Here is a 17,776-nt window from a genome sequence, read left to right as displayed (position 1 = left end):
TGTAACTTTTGCTGACCTCAGACAGGTAAGCTTTAGTGGTTATAAAAGTCACATGGATAAACTGAAATGACTTAGAATGACAGACATTAGTAAATTGTGTTTTTAAAAGAGGACAACAAATGAATGACTTATAGATCTTTATTACAAACAATACTATATTCTGAAAAAAATAAAGTAAAAGTATTTGCAGTATTTATTATTTACTGTGTAAGTACAGTACAAGTCCTGTTTGCATTCATGGAGTTCTTGAAATATGCAGGGTTGGAAAATAAACACATTAGTCCAATTCATGACAAACATGTGCAAATAAAACCACATTGTATTACAAACTTAAATCAAGAAAGGTTCTAATCTATATATGTTCAGGTCAGACAATAATTTGCATAGTCAGATATACTAACTATTGGGCTAGTGGGATTAATATTTCTATTAAAGACATGAGCTGAAACTCACTGTAAGTCATGGTCATGAACTTGTGACTGAAGGTGCCAATACACAGAGAGACAATAGATCTCTAAAACCCAGCAGCAGATATTCATAAAGGCGGAAGAAGTTGTAATGTGTAGTATAATATTGATCAGGCAGACAGCTATTAGATGCTTTAAACTTAAACAGATATTTTGTGCTGCCATGTTGTTGTGCTTTGTTGTGTTGTAGGCAGGATAAGCAGCGATGGACTCGCCTTATGCTCCAACCACCAAAGAGAAGGTAACACTGCCCAGGTAGCGGTCAGTGGGTGAATCATTGATGATACCTTTTCCATTGAGTTTGCACTGTATTTGAAGGGGTGTGTCATACTGCACTGAGGCGAAACGCACCGCTATCACTGGTGATGAGTAGTTTACCTAAAGAAAAGACACACATACAAGATCATGGGACCATAATACAAATTTCAAACAAATATATTTTTTCTTACTTACGTGTCTGAGTTTTCCATAGTAAGGATAGTACTTCAAATCAAAAATACTCTTTGGAAAGAACTGTAGTTGTCCAAGGGCTTCAGGTGGTCCTTTCTAAAATTAAGAGGAAAAAAGGCATAAAGAAAAGTACTGAAATGCTGCTGGCAGCAAATCAGAAAACAATACCTTGACTTCACAAGTCACGTTTATTGGTTTGCCTTCCCCAGGTAAGTATCCAAGAATCTACAACAAAGATGTGATTATGTAAATGATTAATATTTATACATTTTACGTTACTATTCATAACTATACCAGCACTTAGAAATACAACACCAGCATGACTTAACACTGACAGTGCATAATGGCTAGTAACACTCTAGCCAAGAAATATCAGTTACAGGCTTGTAACTCTCACTGGCCAATATTTATTGTATGCATATTATTATATTATTAACTTCTAAAGATGTAATTTTTGGCCCTATTTATTGGAAATGTATTACATGAAGAGGGTGAAAAAATATGCCTAAAAAACTTATCCACTTGTGTGTCTAAAGATGACAACATGCAATGCATTAAAAAAAAAAAAAAAAAAAACTTGCTTTGCTAGTCAAATTAGTAACAGTAAGTAGCATTTGAAAAATTTAAATCCCAGCTTTAGGCCAGATGTCTTACCCGGTTCATTCGAAGTAGGATGCATGGTCTTCCCTGAGAATAGCCATAGTGGGGGTCCTGCATCCCAGAGCATTCCCCCAACCAAGACCTTTTAAACTGGCATGCTTTCCTCTCCTCATCCTCCCTTAGATCGTCCTGCATGAAATACTTCCCATCCTGTGTGCAGCGGATATTCTTCCTGTCCTGAGCTCCATCGTTGTATGCTGGGAGTGAAGCACAGAGGAGAGGTGACTGGGTGGGCCCACAAAAGGGGGAGGGGCGTAAATAAACCCTATGCCCTGCCAAACTTGAGGCTCTGGTTAAGGAAGTCAGACAAAAGCAGGGTGTGAAAAAGAGTGCTGAATGGCTGATCACAAAGAGGCTTTCCTTCCCAGCATGCTTTGCAAAATACTAATGAAAGGCAGGCCAGACCTCCCACCATTATGATTATTACGTCTACAGTTACAATCTTATTTCTCTATGTAACTCACGTCTTAAATGTTCATCCATTGATCGTGCATACTTCTTCCAGGATCTTCGCTCAGAGGCATTAAAGTGGATGTCATGACCTTCCAGGTGTGGAGCCATCGTCATACCTGCCAGTGGAGACGCAAAGACAGTCAACTGTGCTGAGACCCAGGTACAAGTAATGAACACAAGGACAAGTTAACACAGCATTACTACATTTATGAAACACCTCTAAGGAGGGAGCTATACTGTATTTACCTGGTGGCATCACTCTGTCATTGTAAGTTGGATGATAAGGACTAATGGACCACATTAGACAGAACACACAGCCTCCAAACATGGCCGCAAGAAAGGCATAAAGTGCAGCATAGAAAAGTAGGATGAGGCCTGAAAGAGAGAAGAACAAGCATTTACATTAGTATGTAATTTGCTTTAAATCTATATAAGGCCCTACAGTAATCCAACAAATTAACATAGTACTGTGGCACATTTGACTAACATTCTATTAGCAATTAATCAAGCCAAACGTGCTTTAAATGTAATAGCTTTTGCTGTGGAGGCAATTTCACAGGGGACTAAGCGTAGCCAGCCTTGCGTCTCTGTAGTGACAAAGGCCTTACTGTTTAAGCTCAGTGAGAATTCTCCCAGCTGTCCATTCACTCAGGAACAGAGTGAACCTCCGGTTGCCATCGTAGTGAAGGTCTTTTGCAGCCATAGAGGCCCCGCCAGCTCCAAGGAGCCCCAATCACCCCACTTCGGTATTATGTCACTTATTACACAGGACACACAACGCCGACTTCAACCTCAGGTCCTTTCTTCCTCAGGCACAGGGGCCCCATGCTGCACAAGTGTGTGCACTCTGGTTAGAGCTCCAACTGGCTGTGGGCTGGATATTGGCCTTATCCTGGTATAACTTGCTATATTATCTAAGCTTATGGCTAGAAATGCAAAATGCATTTACATCACACAGTATCTTAATATCAGCTAATTGTCCCATCGTTAACACTTAAAACATTAAATATTGTATCTGAAAAGCCAAGTGCATGTACAAGTTCAATGGTGAGGTCACCAGGGCTTTGGGAAAGAGGCAGAGAAGAGCATGGTTAGATGCAGAGGAATTTGATTTCTGTCCAATCCAAGGCCCAGGACAGTACAGCCCCGCTGCGGACATGTCCCCAGGCAGTCTGTTTTTGTCGGGACTGTCCGAATTGTCCATGCACCTAAGTAAACACTGTGCATGACTCACACACAGTGAGCCTTCTTGTCACTGGACTGAAGAGAAAGCTGTATAGACACCAAACCACTGCAACTGCTCTTGGCACAATATTAAAGGATCTTATTGATTAAATTACATATAACAATTATGTTAACTCACTCCAGCTCTTTCCAGAGCGGCCCATAAATTCCTTGGTCTCTGCATTCCACAGGTATGTCTTCAAGTCATCAATTTTCTGGTGGAGGGTTCTCTGAGGTAATGGTCTACGCTTGAATCTTTCAAAGTTGAGGTCTTCCTGCTCCAGCGGCTGGTGCTCAGCCAACTCTTCCTGCTCTTCCTCCAGCTCTTGGCCATGTTTGAGGATTACTTTGTGTGGCTGAAGAGAAGAAGAAGAGAAAGACCTTCAGCAGACTGTATATAAAAATATACCTCTTCTTCTTTCTCTTCTTTATACAGTCTATGGTGCTAGTGCAGCCTCTCTCTTATTTCCTACTCTCTTGCTCTTTTGCTTTCTTACATTTAAAGTGTATCTCTCTTGTAGCTAGTGTACATCCTCAACCTTCTTTTGTCACTGTTCTGTACCACTCAGTTTTGTCTCAGAAAATAATAATAATAATAATACAGTCTATGTTTGCAATGGGGTAATCCTGACTGAGTTACTCCTCAATGGTCCATAGCTTTGGGACCAAGATGTTCCATTGTCTGATACACAATATTAACCTCTCTCCCTGGACCCTCCTGCTTGACACAGCTGTAAGCAACAGAACAGAAGGGCACTCAGACCACACAATACTCAAGCGACTCTTTCACCCTATATTCACATTTAAACAAAGTGATCAACAGCAGGGCTAATGAACAGTTGCATGTACAGACTCACCGGGCTTCTGGAGAGCTTGACTGGTTTCACTTCTTCTTCTGGAGGTTGAACTTGTTGAGTCTGAGCTTCTGCTTCTCCCTCTGTGGGGGTCGGCTCCATGTCCGCCACAAAAAGGAAAGGTACTCCTTACAGTCCTCTCTAATAAGTTAAACATTGTCAAATATACAAAGACATATTGCTCCTCATTTTTATTGGAAGATTAAAAATAACACTGAGAAAATGAAAGGACAACACATACCTTAAGTGTTTTTTTTTTTGTTTTTTTTTGTTTTTTTTGTGCTTTCCCAAGCACCTCTGATTCCTAAAAGTAAAAAAGAATGTCAAAAAGTCTTTGAAGATTTCATTAGAAAGTTTTAGGTGATGAATAAAGAACCTCCTTCAGCTAGGCGCGCATCGTACTGAATGGAGGCTGAGCAGTGAGAGAGAAACTGGGGGTGGGATAACTTTTTTTCCTCACAGAAACGTTTTGGCAGTGAGTGACCTGGGCCGAGGCACTGAATTCTGAACACACACCATCACCCATTGTCTATTAAGCTTGGATAAGCCCGCATTTGAATACAATATTTATTGCCATTTCCAGCACAAGACAATTGGTCAGCAATGTGTTACTGCAGGCCTATAATAAAACAAGTGCAATTTACATTTTTATTGAGTGTGGGCTATTTCTGAGAGTGGACAACCAAAGAAACATTTGAGCCATGAGTGATGTTCATTGCACATGCATGCATACTGATGTCTGTTGCCAACACCAGCAGCCCTATAGACTCTGGCGGCAGCTGCTTACCATAAGCACAGCTCTGGTGGACCTCAAGGAGCTCCTCATCCCCGCTCTATCTGCAGTCCCTTCACGTAGCCCTGGTCCCCTGTGTAAAGAGGAGGGGGAGCTTTTTTACCATGAAAAGAAGCAATTGCGTCATGGAAAAAGCTCCTATAAAATTTGTGGAGTAAAAACCAGTTGAGTCCCACTAACATGAAAGTTAGTCAGTTATTTCCATCAGTTAAATGGTATCACATTTGCAGACCATGGTTTAAGAGCCACTTGTGGCTCTTTAGCAATGATCATGGATTTCATTAGAGGCATCCTGCATCATTTTGTACTTTACGTACTTCGTTGTTCAAGTGCACATTAGTTAGATAATTAATGTAGTGTGATCAACTCTTCTCAGGAATCTTGTGGAACAGCTTTTGTGTCCGGTGTCATGGGTTGCTACTGTCAGCAGGTGGAGCCCTATAAATACTCTGCAATGATGGTCTGCTTTGAAAGTTCTTGCCAGGCTGTGATCAATCGGTGTTATGCTTGTAATGTTTTTTCTCAAATGGGAAATAAATAAATAAATAAAGGAAAAGTTCATGTGAATATTTTTTGTAATATTGGCATTAAAAATAAATAAATAAAAAAAATAACTCCAAAATGCTGTGAGAAATTTTATTTATACCTTTAGAATACCCCAAATCACTCATAGAAGATGCAAACAAACCAATAACATGTAAATATACCCCATGTCTTCAGGGAAATATTAGGTCTGTGTTGCTGCTTTGTAGCGCTTGCTATGGATCAATTAGCAGAGAAGTAATGTATTATGCCTCCCTACCAGAAAGCGCAAAATTTGACCAAGATTATGTTTCAGAATATATATTTACTGAAATAAAGATTGACCCTTCATCCCAGTCACCTGACCGGATCCCGTTAAGAAATGAAGTTTTCGTTGCTTTCTAGATAATTCCAATTGCCTATCCATTTTTTTTTTTTTTTTTTGTATGGCGCAAATTAGGCTAAATTGCGCTAGAGCGCAGGGTCCGTCACCTACTTGAAGATGATGTTATTGCTTTGCCTGGAACGTTTCATGGTATGACATTAAATACATCTATCCAGCATTTATTCATTACGGGTTTCTATTGCTCAAAAATAATTCTCTCAGTGATTAGAGTTGCATCTCCACAGATCTGACATGTAATATAGCATATAGTTGTTTTTCCTTGAGACAGATAGGTTTAATCTCTACCTTGGAACATTCCAGGCAAAGCAGTAACATCTTCATGAAGACAAGAAGGTCACGGAGCCTCTACCAGAAAAGTTGCGCAATGCACCTTTAAGTGAAAGCTTTTTATGTAAGGTTAAACGGGTTGATTATCAACCATAACTGTAAAGAACAACGAACGCTCTACATTTTTCGCCTTACAACTAGTGACATGCGCACACAGGCACAGTCAGCAGCCGTGACTAAAGCCTTCCCCATCCAACCCTGAGGATCATTCAACACCAACAGAAAGCCAGCGGGAGCCTGCGGCGGCAGCGGGGATGCAAATCACGGATCAACTGAACGGAGATAGACGGACAGACAGAGGATGCCACAGCTCATTGGCCCGCCGTGTGCGTCTGGTCATGAGTGTAAACAATTAGCCTCTTTTTCCTACACTGCGTTCCAGCTTATGTGAGTAGGCTACACAGCCCCCCAAGGAGAAGGGTCCAACTGCCAGCATGCCTCCTGTCCAGAGCCTGCAGTCCAGCGGGCTCTCTCTTTCCGAGACGAGCATGGGTAGGTGTGTGCAAGGTCAGCGCGTGTCTGCACGGTCTGCACACGCTTCAATTAGCTCACGCAGTTCGCTATATGGGGGTTTTAAACAAGCAGTGATATTTGTTCAAATTATAACTTAAAATATTATAGATAGCTGTAGGTCTTTGTTGTGTCTTTGTTGAAACGGAAAGACACTCGTTGCATCACCATTTTTTGGCCGCAGCGCGTCATTGCAGGTGCAGCGACTATGACAGCAGAGTATGTTTTCCTCTGCTCTGTCGTATGGTGAGATAGGCCGTCCTGCCTGAGAGCTCCTGGCTGTAATGGTGATATGTCAACCAGCAAACACCGCGTGCGTGAGCCAAGAGCGATACATCAGATATAAACAACTTACAGGGCCGTCCACATTAAAACCACGTGTAGGCCTAAACTCAACCATGTGCCCCACCATAGTACCCACCAGTTTCCTTAATGGAATTTACACACTACTAGACCTGCCAATAGGCTGGCAGGGACAAGAGTTCAAACTAGAGTTAACTTGCTGCCTTCGGTCTTACTAATCAGAAAAGTCAAATTTTGAAAATGACTTTGTTAATCATTAACAGAAAAAAAAGAACATTTGTCGTGCTCTAACACTCCTGGTTCATTATGTCAGAGCCCTGGCTTGTTCTATTTGACTAATTTCTGAAAAAGAAATAGATAAAATAATAATAATTTGTAAAATACTGGGTAATTAACAATGATTACTAAAACAGAATAGCCATTTAAGGGAAATCTGAAGACAAGCATACATAATCTACAAACAAATGAACAATATTTATCCCCACATAGCAATATTATTTGCTTGTTTTTCCAGGTTCATTCAAAAGGAGGAAGAGGAAATCCATTATTGTGACAGTGATGTTGCTCATTGTATCTGTGCTCATACTTGTGTTTGGATTGGCTGCCACCACACGCACACAGAACATCACAGTGGGCGGCTACTACCCTGGAGTCATAGTGAGTGCACAGCAACTCTGACACTGTGGAAGTGAGCTCTTCCCAAACTACTAACCACTGTCTCTAAGGGGTGACTTTCACCAGCATTCATTATTCAGCATCATCATCATGGCTAAGTGAAGTCTAGTATTGCTCCATAAATTAGCTTACTTCACAGCACTCAGCTTTAAACATTATACTTAAGAAATAATAGAAATAACAGGTACAGGTACAGAAGATATTATATTATGTAAAATATAAAAACATAACTGGAGTTGGTTTTTGTTTCATTTCCACATGTTTGAGTAATCCTGCATTATTAGTCCGTCTACATCTCCAAAGATAAAAATACTCTGTTCCACCTTGTGATAGCATGTAGTGGTAGTTTTCAAGTTTACAGCTACCTTTTGCCTTTTGTTCAGTAGAGATGGGTAATTTTAAAGCCAAAATTATCCAAATTATTTTAGTGAAGATGAATTGAGTTTAAAATCAAAGTAGAGCACTTCCTGTATGAATAGAGTGCGTTCTGTTTGAGAGAAGAACTCACTAAATTTGCAGGGTTTGTGTATTAAACATGTGTGAATGAAATGAAACACAACTATGTATGTGTGTGATGAAGAAACAACATTATAGCATATATCAGAAATTAGTGTGCCCTTTAAGCTTAACATTGTCATCTAAGTGGACTCCTGAAGGAAAATTTGTGTGTGTGAAAGCAATCATGTAAAACTCAGAGAAAAAAAAAAGAGACTCTTACATTGTTTTTTGTCAAAATTGTATGTCTTTCCACAAAACCTACTGTGTTATGAAACAGAAATTGCACAGGTAAATTGACAGGGATTTCTTTAATTTATGTGAAAATTGATTATTTGTGTCACACATAATTCACTAATTCATTAAGAACTATCACTGACTGAGTAGAAAATACTGAGTAGGTCAAATAATTTGATAATTTAAGGTAAACAGAAATATATATACTTTCACTGTCTAAGTATGTATTGTCAAGGAGCACCAGATATGAATGAAAGCAATAACAGATTTTTTCTTCTCTTTTCAGCTTGGTTTTGGCTCATTTCTGGGGATTATTGGTGCTCATTTGATAGAGAACAAGAGGCAAATGGTAAGAAGCATTTTATAATCTACTTTCTTCTTGGAATCATGAGTTTTCTTTTTTTGCATGAGAATTTAGAAGATGAGTCTAACTTGCCTTATGCTAGGATTTACTTTTCAGCAGGTGTAGTGTAGAATTTGGTCAAACAACAGTTAGTGCACAACTCCTGGAGGTTTGTGTTGTCTATCAGAGAAAGTATCCCTGGAGCTGGACTGGTGATGCAGCTAGAAATAGACGAGTGAAAGGAGAGGAGGACAGACCATGTTCACGACGGAATGTAGGGACGGAAACTACAGATGAGAGGGGTGGGAGGTGCTGGGCTGTCGTAGCCAAAGTAAAGAATGAGTTTGCACTATGACATCTTTTTCCATTATACTGCAGTCTAAACATGCTTGTCTCAGTGGAATCCAGTTTGTCTCACTTTCTGTACACTCTTTATTACCACAAAGTATCATAATTATAGCAAATGTGTCTGTGATCGTTAGACTAATGATTGTATCATTTAACCACTATCTTCCATAATATTGAATCAGAACTGATTTATATTAAATTATTATGAAATTAAATCAAATACAGATATGAAGTTGTGAGATTCAGTAACTCAGATAACACAAGTCAAAAGTGTAATGAATAGTTATATTTCTTTAGTTCTCTGCGTATGTGACCCCAAGCCCCCCAAAAAAGGAATAGGATGTCTCAGTAGCAGTAAGGACATGTTGTAACAGGCCTGAAGCAGTATGCCAACTTCTGTGAAGAAGCCAGCAACCATGGAACGTTCGTGCTGTAATAAATAATATGAATTAGCAATTTATTTGATGCTTCTTTACATGTGCCACACTGTATGTGCATAGATTCTTTTAAATTAAATAAATATTAAAATAAGAATCCATAAAAAGAAAGAAAAAATAACAATTACAATAATTAATAAAGAAAGAAAACAGAGACAGCCAGGGTTCTTTCTTTTTTCTTTCTTTCTTTTTTTTTTTTTTTTTTTTTTTTTTTAACAAAAATGCTTTATATTTTGTTTTTTACCTTACAGTTACTCCATGCTTAATACCATTTCATTTTCTGGACCACTGTTATAGTTAATATAATCAGGGTAGGCTTTGAATTTTATTATAGGTTAAGGTCTGGCCTGACATATTAAAAGACATCCTCTCAGGCCTGAAGGCCATTTTAACCAGTTCTGTGAACCATAATACTGGTTTGAATAAACTCTTATGATGAACATTGACTGGTCTTTTGCTGATCATTCTGAATATAGAGCCATAATAAACATTACTATCAAATGCAACATATCCATATATTCATCAGCAACTTCTGTATGTAAGGCTATAGTGTACAATTTGCTCTGAATCTCCTATGTCGGATGTGCATGCTACCAGGGTGGCTGCACAGGGTGGGGTGATGTGTAATTGAATACACACCATCTCTCATTGAGGAGTGAGGGGAGGACAGAGAAGCAAATGGGGAAGAATGAACGTTGCAGTGCCCACAAGAAACTAGGCACTCTGCCAGACTCGGACAGGAGCAAGGGGACAGCTCCAACTCCTGTTGTCCTTTGTTCAACCTAGAGCTCCTATTCAAGCTGTGCAAAAAGTAGTAGGTTACACATTAGGTTTACATATAATGAAACAGTAAGGCATTTCTGTAGTGTTGTGTACTAAATTTACCTTGAAACATTATGAGTAGGTTGTGTTCATGTGTTCAATGCACACATGTTTTGACAACACAATCAAGTTTTAGTGCTGTCATTTGAAAGTGGACCAGGTCCCAACAAAAAAAAAAGCCTTATCATCTGTTTGTCTTACAGCTTGTGGCATCTATCGTCTTCATCAGTTTTGGTGTGGTCGCCGCCTTCTGCTGTGCTATTGTAGACGGTGTTTTTGCTGCAAGGCACATTGTAAGTATCAGTTACAATAAGTTACGGTTAAAATATGCAAATAACACATTGTCATTTAAACTGATAAATCATCAATATAGAGTTCACTTATATTTGGGAAACTAAAAAATAAGTGAATTCCATCAAATCTCATTAAGTCTCAGAATTACATAGTTAAATACATGCCCTTCTGAAAGGACAGTACACAAAGTGCGGTTGGAAAGCAGCTCCACCCTCACCAATGGGATTTTCTTGGAGAATCAGCCGATCTCTTCTGATGCAAAGCACATAAAACAGGAAACCTCTAATGCACTCTAAAAACAATTAGCTGGAAATAATGGAGATCACCATCATAATCATCATCTATGTCGTGCCTTCAATTAAATGTTAGAGACTCCTTGTATCTTACAATGCAGCAACATTCTGTGCAATATTTGACTGTAAAATTAACTTTTGAGAGCTTTTAGCTACGTTCATTCATAGTTTACTCTAAGTTGTAATTTGATTAATTCATGCATGTGTGAGTTATCTGATAAGATGTTTAGTCATACATTTTCATAGCACTTTTTAAACAATAAAAATACAGTCACTGGCTACAGTGAAATGCCACTATATAGACCGGAGTCCTTGAGTTCTGCAGTTTTAAATAGGGAGGCAATGGACCTGTTTCTATTATTAAGCCCTTTTTTGATCAATAGTGCAGTTTACAATGAACAAAATGTCAAATAATGATCTAGGCTTGTTTATTATAGTTTAATACCTGGAAAAACAAACATATATAATCTTGCCCAATGTCATTCTCTGTTTTTTATCAAGTCAATTGCAATTAATGAAAAACCGTATTGTACTTAGGACCTCAGGCCTCTATATGCTGGTCGTTGTGCATATCATTTCAGTGAGACTGCTTCTGACAGAGAGGTAAGAAACAAATTTTTTATAATACGATTATAAAACTTATAATAACTTAGTTTTAGTATATGCAAGCTATTTATACAGTCTATAAAGTCTAACAAAGGTGTTGATCTCAGGTCTCCTGTCAGACATCATCTCGAACAACCTGTAACCTCAGAGTGAAGAGCAACACTTGCTACTGCTGTGAACTGTACCACTGTGGCAAGTAGGTATACATTTACATAGATGTTTACATATTTGAGACAGTGAGGTGCTGCTTGCTTTGCTGTGATGCTTTGATTAGATTTTTCATATACTATACAGTTTTTGTGGGTACATTTTTTTTTACACTGTTTTGTATTAGAACGATTTTTTCTTTTTACTTTTTCAGAGAACACCCTCTTATGGGACTTCAGAATAAAGATGTTTTGAAAAAATTTAGGAAATCCTCCATGATTTGGAAGTAGGTCTCTTTTTCTAGACCTGTATAAGCAGTCACATTATTAGTCTTTTTTTTTTATTATATGTTTTGTATTTGTTAGATATAACACATCATACTGTTTTATGATTGACATGTGATTATCATGTACCTCAAATCCATGTGCAGATTTTGGTTTTGTTTTACAAAGCATTATTGTGTTTGTTCATGTCTAAGCTTAAGCTATGTACTTTTTACTGTGAAATGGAAATGGAAATGTAGTGTTTAGATCCCATTCATAACAGTTGTGTACAGTCCATTTCCCAATAACAGTGCTTAGAATAATGTGACACAAACCTTTCAGCAGCTTGAGTCTTCACTGTTGTCCTCTGTCCTATCCATTGGTCCAGCCGTGTGGAGGTTCATGGAGGCTACCATGAATACACAGATGTGAAGGGCTGCCAAGACGTGGTCCATCTGTACCACCTGCTTTGGTCGGCCACGATTTTGAACATTGTGGCTCTTTTCCTGGGTATCATAACTGCGGCAGTACTGGGAGGTTTCAAAGACATGGTAGGAGATTTTAGCTTTACATCAAATTCTGCAACTGTATCTGCAAATGTACATAGTATGCTTTGCTTTAGATTAGAGTCCTTTTTTATACAGTTGTACCAAAAGATGACAGCAGAACCGACTGGATGGTCTAATACTAACTGGGTAACTGAATTAAGTATTGGTCTAAATGTCCAAATTTGGACTTATGTTGTCTTAAATAATCCTAAAATCCCAATAAATAGTCCTATTCTGAACTAGTAGACATAGTACTTGAATTTAATCAATTTATATTAACGTTATGAATGTTAATTATATGCCTAAATAACAGTTCTTTCCTAATAGAATTTCATTTCTCTCATAGACACCCTCCACTTCTTCAGAGAGTACTTCTGAACCAGAAGCTATCACAGCGCCAGTCCCAATAGAGCCTCCTGCTCCTTCCAACTCACTAAATTCCTATCGCAACACTGCCCCCTGCCTACCACCATACACGGCTTATGACATGCAGGTAGAGTACATTTCATAATTTTATCTGCTAACTCTCTAAGTCTTATGTCTCAAAATGTTGTCTTTTGCAGGGGACTTATGTCTTCCCTGACTCTTCGGGCTTATCTGATGATTCTCAGTCTGGAGCCAGTCATCTGTGGCCCACTATGATCCCTCCTCGTTACTCACCTCCTCACAATCACCCAGATGAGAAACCCCCACCATACAGCCCCTAAAACATCCAAGACTGTCTGTATACACAGGAAGAAAAGCACCATGCAGTCAGGGCAGTTCCTCAAACCTTTACTGGTCTGATGAGATGTACCATTTGACCAGCTCAAGAGGTCAAGAGTATGAAGACTGGGACACTGGTCATAAGAGCCCAGAACATAAACAGCATAATATTAATGAACAGACTATTGTACTTGTAAGCAAAGACAGTTTACAGACGTCAACTATGCCTTAATGTAAATGTCACAGCACTGTCATTCAAGCCTGATGCCATCACATTCTGTAAATGCTTTCGCACTACCAGGAACTGTAACAATGCAACTTATCACTCACTTAGATCAAAGGGGATTTTACAGTCAACTCGATTGTGTAACTGTCGGCATGTTGGTTAGTTTAATTTTCACTCACAGTCAGCAAAGATTTTAAGACATTTTTATTTTGTACATAAAGTGTCTCAATATTCTCATTTATCTAGGTTAGAAAAATCTAAATATTTTTTGTAGCCACAATGCAGTACATCCATAGAGATGTGCAAAAAGGAAAAAAACAAGTTGCTGGATCACTACAAGTAAAAACATTTCCCACTCTATAGTATCAGAATAGTTTTGAATGAAAGCTAAATTTTATTTAACAGCTTCTTATCACCATTGGCTTAACATTACACCAACTGGAAATTCTGATATAAGACAACACAACTGAACATTCTTCAATACAGAAGTAAATGTATCATGGATGAAAAATGTAACCACTAAATTGTATTCTGGGTGAAACTCAATATACACCATTATATTTAATTATAATATAATCTATTTCTACATTTTTACTTAACTGATAAGCCCAATTATTATAGGACAGTAAAATCAAGTTTTAATACTGTAATGAATAGTTTGAATTTAATTTAAAAAATGCTGACTAGGTTTGAAAAAAAGTATTTAATTAAAATCTTGTTTTCTGTCATGGGAAACATTTTTTCACCTTCACCAACAAACAAACCAGCAAACACGGCTTCCATAAAATAAGCCAGCAAGCCCAAGCAACCAGGTAAACCTCAACACCGTGTAATTTTTTCCAGATAATCTTAGAACAAAAGAGAGAAAATCAAGCCTGTGTGTATTAAAACATTTAATTTCCTACAAATAAAAAAACATTATCAAAGACCGTGGTTTCTCTAAAATGTACAATATAGACAGTCCCATTGTTAATGTGTTTATTTACAATCCATTTAAACCTTGACTGACATACTCTTTCTACAGGCTGGCTATGAAAACTCTGCATAAATAAGTACTAAGTGCTATCTGAATAGTTGTCTGTATCTCTGCATATAGATTGTATAGTTAACGTTAAGTTTGGCAAAATAGATAAAAGCAGTTTATAAAAAATACATGTAAATCAACAAGTTAACCCTTGACTATTAAAATTACATAATCAACACCCCTGCCACAATACCAAAGTAATGTAACCAAAACAGTTTCAATAACAAAAGGAATGAAAATCTCAACAAGGTTTTAGAGTTCAGTTTGAAAATTTCTTTTGGTATATCCGGACGACTGAGGGAATATAGACATTGCTTCAATAGTTTTTTTCTGTTGGTGTTAAACCATCAGTATTTGTACATGTTTTTTTTTCATGTGATAATAAAACAATTACTAGATTTTTTTTTTCTGCAAGCTTCAATATAAAAACAGATGCAAAATATTATGTTTTCTTTGCAGATTTATTCTTGTAATCAATAGTGCCAATTTTATAATTACTTCACCTTTTTAAACAAGATTAACAAGAAATATCTGCTGTACAGGAGCAGGGGCATGTGAAAAGGCAATGATATTCAGAGGCACAAAGTGTATGTTAGTTGTTTAGTAAGTCTGTGGTGGAATGAAGTCAAATTCAGACTCTTGCTTATGATTCACTAAACCCCCAGGTTGTGGATTTGCATCTGGCTCTAAAAATATGTCATCCCAATTTAACATCCTCTTCTGGGTTGAGTCCTGTTGATGTGTAGTTGTGATATGCACACTGCCATCCTCAGTCATCACGGTTTTTATGTCAGAAGGTTTGTCTTCTGAGACCCAAGAGTATGCTTTCATTTTCACTGTTTTGCATGGAAGCAGCTGATAAAGATTATTGTCTGCTAAATCCTTTCCCTTTCTCCCACTAGGATCCTGGTTGTGAACTGACTTGCAATGGCTTGCAAGAAACTGGTAGTTTAAAAATGTTTGTTTGCACAACAAGCATTGGTATCGCCTTTCTCCTGTATGACTAATTTCATGTTTAGTTCTGTATTCGGCCAAAGCGAATACCTTGTTACAGTGTCGGCACGGATACTGCTTTTCCCATGAATGCGTATTGTAGTGACGACGAAGACTTGTCATACACACATAGGGGCGTTTACAGACCACGCAAACATAGAAGGTCTTTCCATCCATGACCAGCTCATAATATTGACTATCATCCACTTTGCTTTTCTTTATGGGTCCCATTGTCTGTGAAACTGGTTCTTCTTCACAAGGTCTGTTGAGGGTGGCCATATATGCTCTTTTCCCATTATAAGCCTTAGATCCTCCCTCTTCTGGGTCATCTTTTACTGCGACTATGTCGTATGTATTTTCTCCAATATTGGCATATACTCGACAATCTGGAGATATTGAACCAATGGAACCAATGTCTGCAGCTGTTTTTAGAGTTACAGTCTGTTTTGCTCCAAACTTACACATAGACAAGTTACTGTCACACACCTTAGAGGCATCAGGCACATCGACGAGTCTTATTTTGAGATCCCCCTGCTGAGCGGCGGGAGTTGCTACTTGCTTTCTGTGAACTCCCAAAAGATCTTTGGTTTTGGAAGATACTGAAAGACTTTGAGTGTCATGGCTGAAGGCTGTGGATGTGGTTGGTGCTGTGGTTGGTGCTGCGGTTGGTGCTGCGGCTGGTGCTGCGGCTGGTGCTGCGGCTGGTGCTGCGGCTGGTGCTGCGGCTGGTGCTGCGGCTGGTGCTGCGGCTGGTGCTGCGGCTGGTGCTGCGGTTGTAGTCACAGGAGAAGACACATCTTTGGAGTTGCCTTTAGGACTGCTGCAGTTTTTAGAATTAGGAGGTTTTACAGAATATGTTTTTTGTGGTCCACAATCTTCCTGTTGCACAGGTACAATATTTATGCCTTCTGAAGACTCTAAATCAATAACCTCAGTGTTAATTTTCTGATTTGCTGTTGTTGTTTGTGAGACAAACATCACATCACTGTCTGAGTCCTCATCGTCCCCTTCTGGTTTTGAGGTTTGATTGAATTCCTCAGAAGATATTGAAAATGATTCTGTGATTATTGGCATCACCTCTGAAGATGTATCATTTATGTTTTCTGGTTCTTTGGATAAGCCTGGGAGCCCTTTCACTTGAGATAAAGGTGAAGCCAAGTTAGCAATGAACTTCACTCCTAGTAGTTTTCCTGCTTGTATCAGCTCCTCAAGCATGTCAGATCTAACTCGAACAATCTTAGATGTGTAAATGTAATTAAGAATTTCTTCAAAGATTTCTGCTCTGATGAAGTTTAGTTCAATTACTTGTCCAGCCACAGTAAAGAGCTGATGAAAGTACGTACTAGAAGCAGATAAGATGGTTTTGTGGGCTCTGAACTTTTTGTCCCGGATAATAATTGTAATGTCACAAAATAGTCCATTATTTCGCTGCTCATTCAGTGACTTCAGCACAGCAGTGGAGTACTCTGTGTCCGTAGCAGATATCAATTTAAGGCTTGGCATATCTATTATATAAACAAAAAATACATAAATTAGGATTATTTACAAATATCCATAAATTCAAAAACAAAAGTATACATTTGACAGTACTGGTTGATAATTTGGTTGATTGATAATTTTCGCATCTCTGTTTAGCTTTATCATAATCAGCTCTAACCCAAACACTATAGAATGTGTCTAAAAATTGTAATTACGACTATAAAAATTTCTTCCAAGAACTCCAAACAAATCCTAAATTATCATTATTTCAGAACAGAGGGTATATGAACTTGAGCTAACATGAACCTAGCTTGCTACCCTTTCTTTATTTTTATTTCACGTTTGTAAAGACTGCGCTCAACATATGCTTGTAGTCAACACAGAAACATAGAAATGTGTTTTATATGGTGGCCACACTTGAATTAATTCAGTGTTAGGGAGGGTTGGTGATAGCAAACATAGGCGATGCTACCAGTTAGCCCCATCGCTTCCTCATTCTCCTAATCACAAAGCGGCCTTCTTTACGTAAGTATAAAGACAACATGCACGTAACATAATCCACATATATACAACAGTCATAAAGGGTTATTTTGAATGTTACCTGCAAATTGTTGTGTCCCAACACAATATAAAGCAAGATCTTTAAGGAATCGTAACTTAGCAGACTCCAGACAAAAGCCTCTGCGCAGTGGTTCAAGCAAAGGAAGCGCAGTGGCTAACATGCACACAACTCAACACAACATGACCGCCACAAGAAGGCGCGCTTCATCAAATACTACTTTCTTTTTATATAGCGTTCCGTTTTAATTTTTGCACATCTTGTGTACAACTTGTTGGTTTTGTGAAAACTGCAAAAATGAGCATTATGTACT

The 17,776-nt window shown here is 38.4% G+C and overlaps 3 protein-coding genes and 1 long non-coding RNA gene across 7 annotated transcripts; 1 reads left to right on the top strand and 3 right to left on the bottom strand.

Annotated features, from left to right (window-relative positions):
• Nucleotides 1-124: 124 nt before the first annotated feature.
• On the bottom strand, nt 125-4,534 carry atp1b4 (ATPase Na+/K+ transporting subunit beta 4). The gene is made up of 9 exons (XM_020923554.2): nt 4,350-4,534; nt 4,112-4,249; nt 3,394-3,610; nt 2,277-2,405; nt 2,042-2,146; nt 1,572-1,774; nt 1,086-1,142; nt 921-1,013; nt 125-845 (listed from the first exon to the last, which is right to left on the bottom strand). The coding sequence occupies exons 2-9, from the start codon at nt 4,208-4,210 to the stop codon at nt 684-686; spliced, it is 1,065 nt and encodes a 354-aa protein (XP_020779213.1). The 5' UTR covers nt 4,211-4,249; nt 4,350-4,534; the 3' UTR covers nt 125-683.
• Nucleotides 4,535-5,994: 1,460 nt separating this feature from the next.
• tmem255a (transmembrane protein 255A) lies at nt 5,995-14,161 on the top strand. 4 transcript variants are annotated; one of them, XM_020923574.2, is made up of 10 exons: nt 6,000-6,648; nt 7,484-7,626; nt 8,663-8,725; nt 10,530-10,619; nt 11,451-11,516; nt 11,627-11,715; nt 11,881-11,952; nt 12,318-12,480; nt 12,824-12,970; nt 13,041-14,161. In XM_020923574.2, exons 1-10 carry the CDS (start codon nt 6,591-6,593, stop codon nt 13,182-13,184), a joined length of 1,035 nt encoding a protein of 344 aa, XP_020779233.1. In that variant the 5' UTR covers nt 6,000-6,590; the 3' UTR covers nt 13,185-14,161. The 4 variants fall into 4 exon arrangements, with proteins under 4 accessions (XP_055015200.1, XP_020779233.1, XP_055015199.1 ...); XM_055159224.1 differs by having other exon boundaries at nt 6,000-6,652; XM_055159225.1 differs by lacking the exon at nt 13,041-14,161 and having other exon boundaries at nt 5,995-6,648; nt 12,574-12,960.
• Nucleotides 10,053-12,344, bottom strand: LOC129410643 (uncharacterized). The gene is made up of 3 exons (XR_008632956.1): nt 12,265-12,344; nt 10,390-10,605; nt 10,053-10,304 (listed from the first exon to the last, which is right to left on the bottom strand). It is a non-coding gene; the product is annotated as an uncharacterized LOC129410643 (long non-coding RNA).
• Nucleotides 14,162-14,286: 125 nt separating the features above from the next.
• zbtb33 (zinc finger and BTB domain containing 33) lies at nt 14,287-17,664 on the bottom strand. Its single transcript, XM_055159221.1, has 2 exons — nt 17,506-17,664; nt 14,287-16,930 (listed from the first exon to the last, which is right to left on the bottom strand). Exons 1-2 carry the CDS (start codon nt 17,624-17,626, stop codon nt 15,033-15,035), a joined length of 2,019 nt encoding a protein of 672 aa, XP_055015196.1. The 5' UTR covers nt 17,627-17,664; the 3' UTR covers nt 14,287-15,032.
• Between the last annotated feature and the right edge of the window lie 112 nt (nt 17,665-17,776).

The sequence above is a fragment of the Boleophthalmus pectinirostris genome, unplaced genomic scaffold (assembly GCF_026225935.1).
Source record: "Boleophthalmus pectinirostris isolate CB_2022bp ecotype Guang Dong unplaced genomic scaffold, ASM2622593v1 HiC_scaffold_23, whole genome shotgun sequence".
NCBI lineage: Eukaryota > Metazoa > Chordata > Actinopteri > Gobiiformes > Gobiidae > Boleophthalmus > Boleophthalmus pectinirostris.
The sequence above is the reverse complement of the archived record's forward strand: the minus strand, read 5'-3'. Positions and strand labels throughout refer to the sequence as shown.

What these genes read in the sequence shown, in the direction of transcription:
- zbtb33 (XM_055159221.1), bottom strand. Translation starts at nt 17,626, where the DNA reads ATGTTAGCCACTGCGCTTCCTTTGCTTGAACCACTGCGCAGAGGCTTT. An exon ending in TGGGACACAACAATTTGCAG is followed by an intron (nt 16,931 to 17,505) that starts GTAACATTCAAA and finishes TTTATATAATAG; the next exon opens with ATATGCCAAGCCTTAAATTG.
- atp1b4 (XM_020923554.2), bottom strand. Translation starts at nt 4,210, where the DNA reads ATGGAGCCGACCCCCACAGAGGGAGAAGCAGAAGCTCAGACTCAACAA. An exon ending in CCGCTCTGGAAAGAGCTGGA is followed by an intron (nt 2,406 to 3,393) that starts GTGAGTTAACAT and finishes TCTCTCTTTCAG; the next exon opens with GCCTCATCCTACTTTTCTAT. An exon ending in TCCTACTTCGAATGAACCGG is followed by an intron (nt 1,143 to 1,571) that starts GTAAGACATCTG and finishes TCTTTGTTGTAG; the next exon opens with ATTCTTGGATACTTACCTGG.
- tmem255a (XM_020923574.2), top strand. Translation starts at nt 6,591, where the DNA reads ATGCCTCCTGTCCAGAGCCTGCAGTCCAGCGGGCTCTCTCTTTCCGAG. An exon ending in TAGAGAACAAGAGGCAAATG is followed by an intron (nt 8,726 to 10,529) that starts GTAAGAAGCATT and finishes TTTGTCTTACAG; the next exon opens with CTTGTGGCATCTATCGTCTT. An exon ending in GAACTGTACCACTGTGGCAA is followed by an intron (nt 11,716 to 11,880) that starts GTAGGTATACAT and finishes TTACTTTTTCAG; the next exon opens with AGAACACCCTCTTATGGGAC.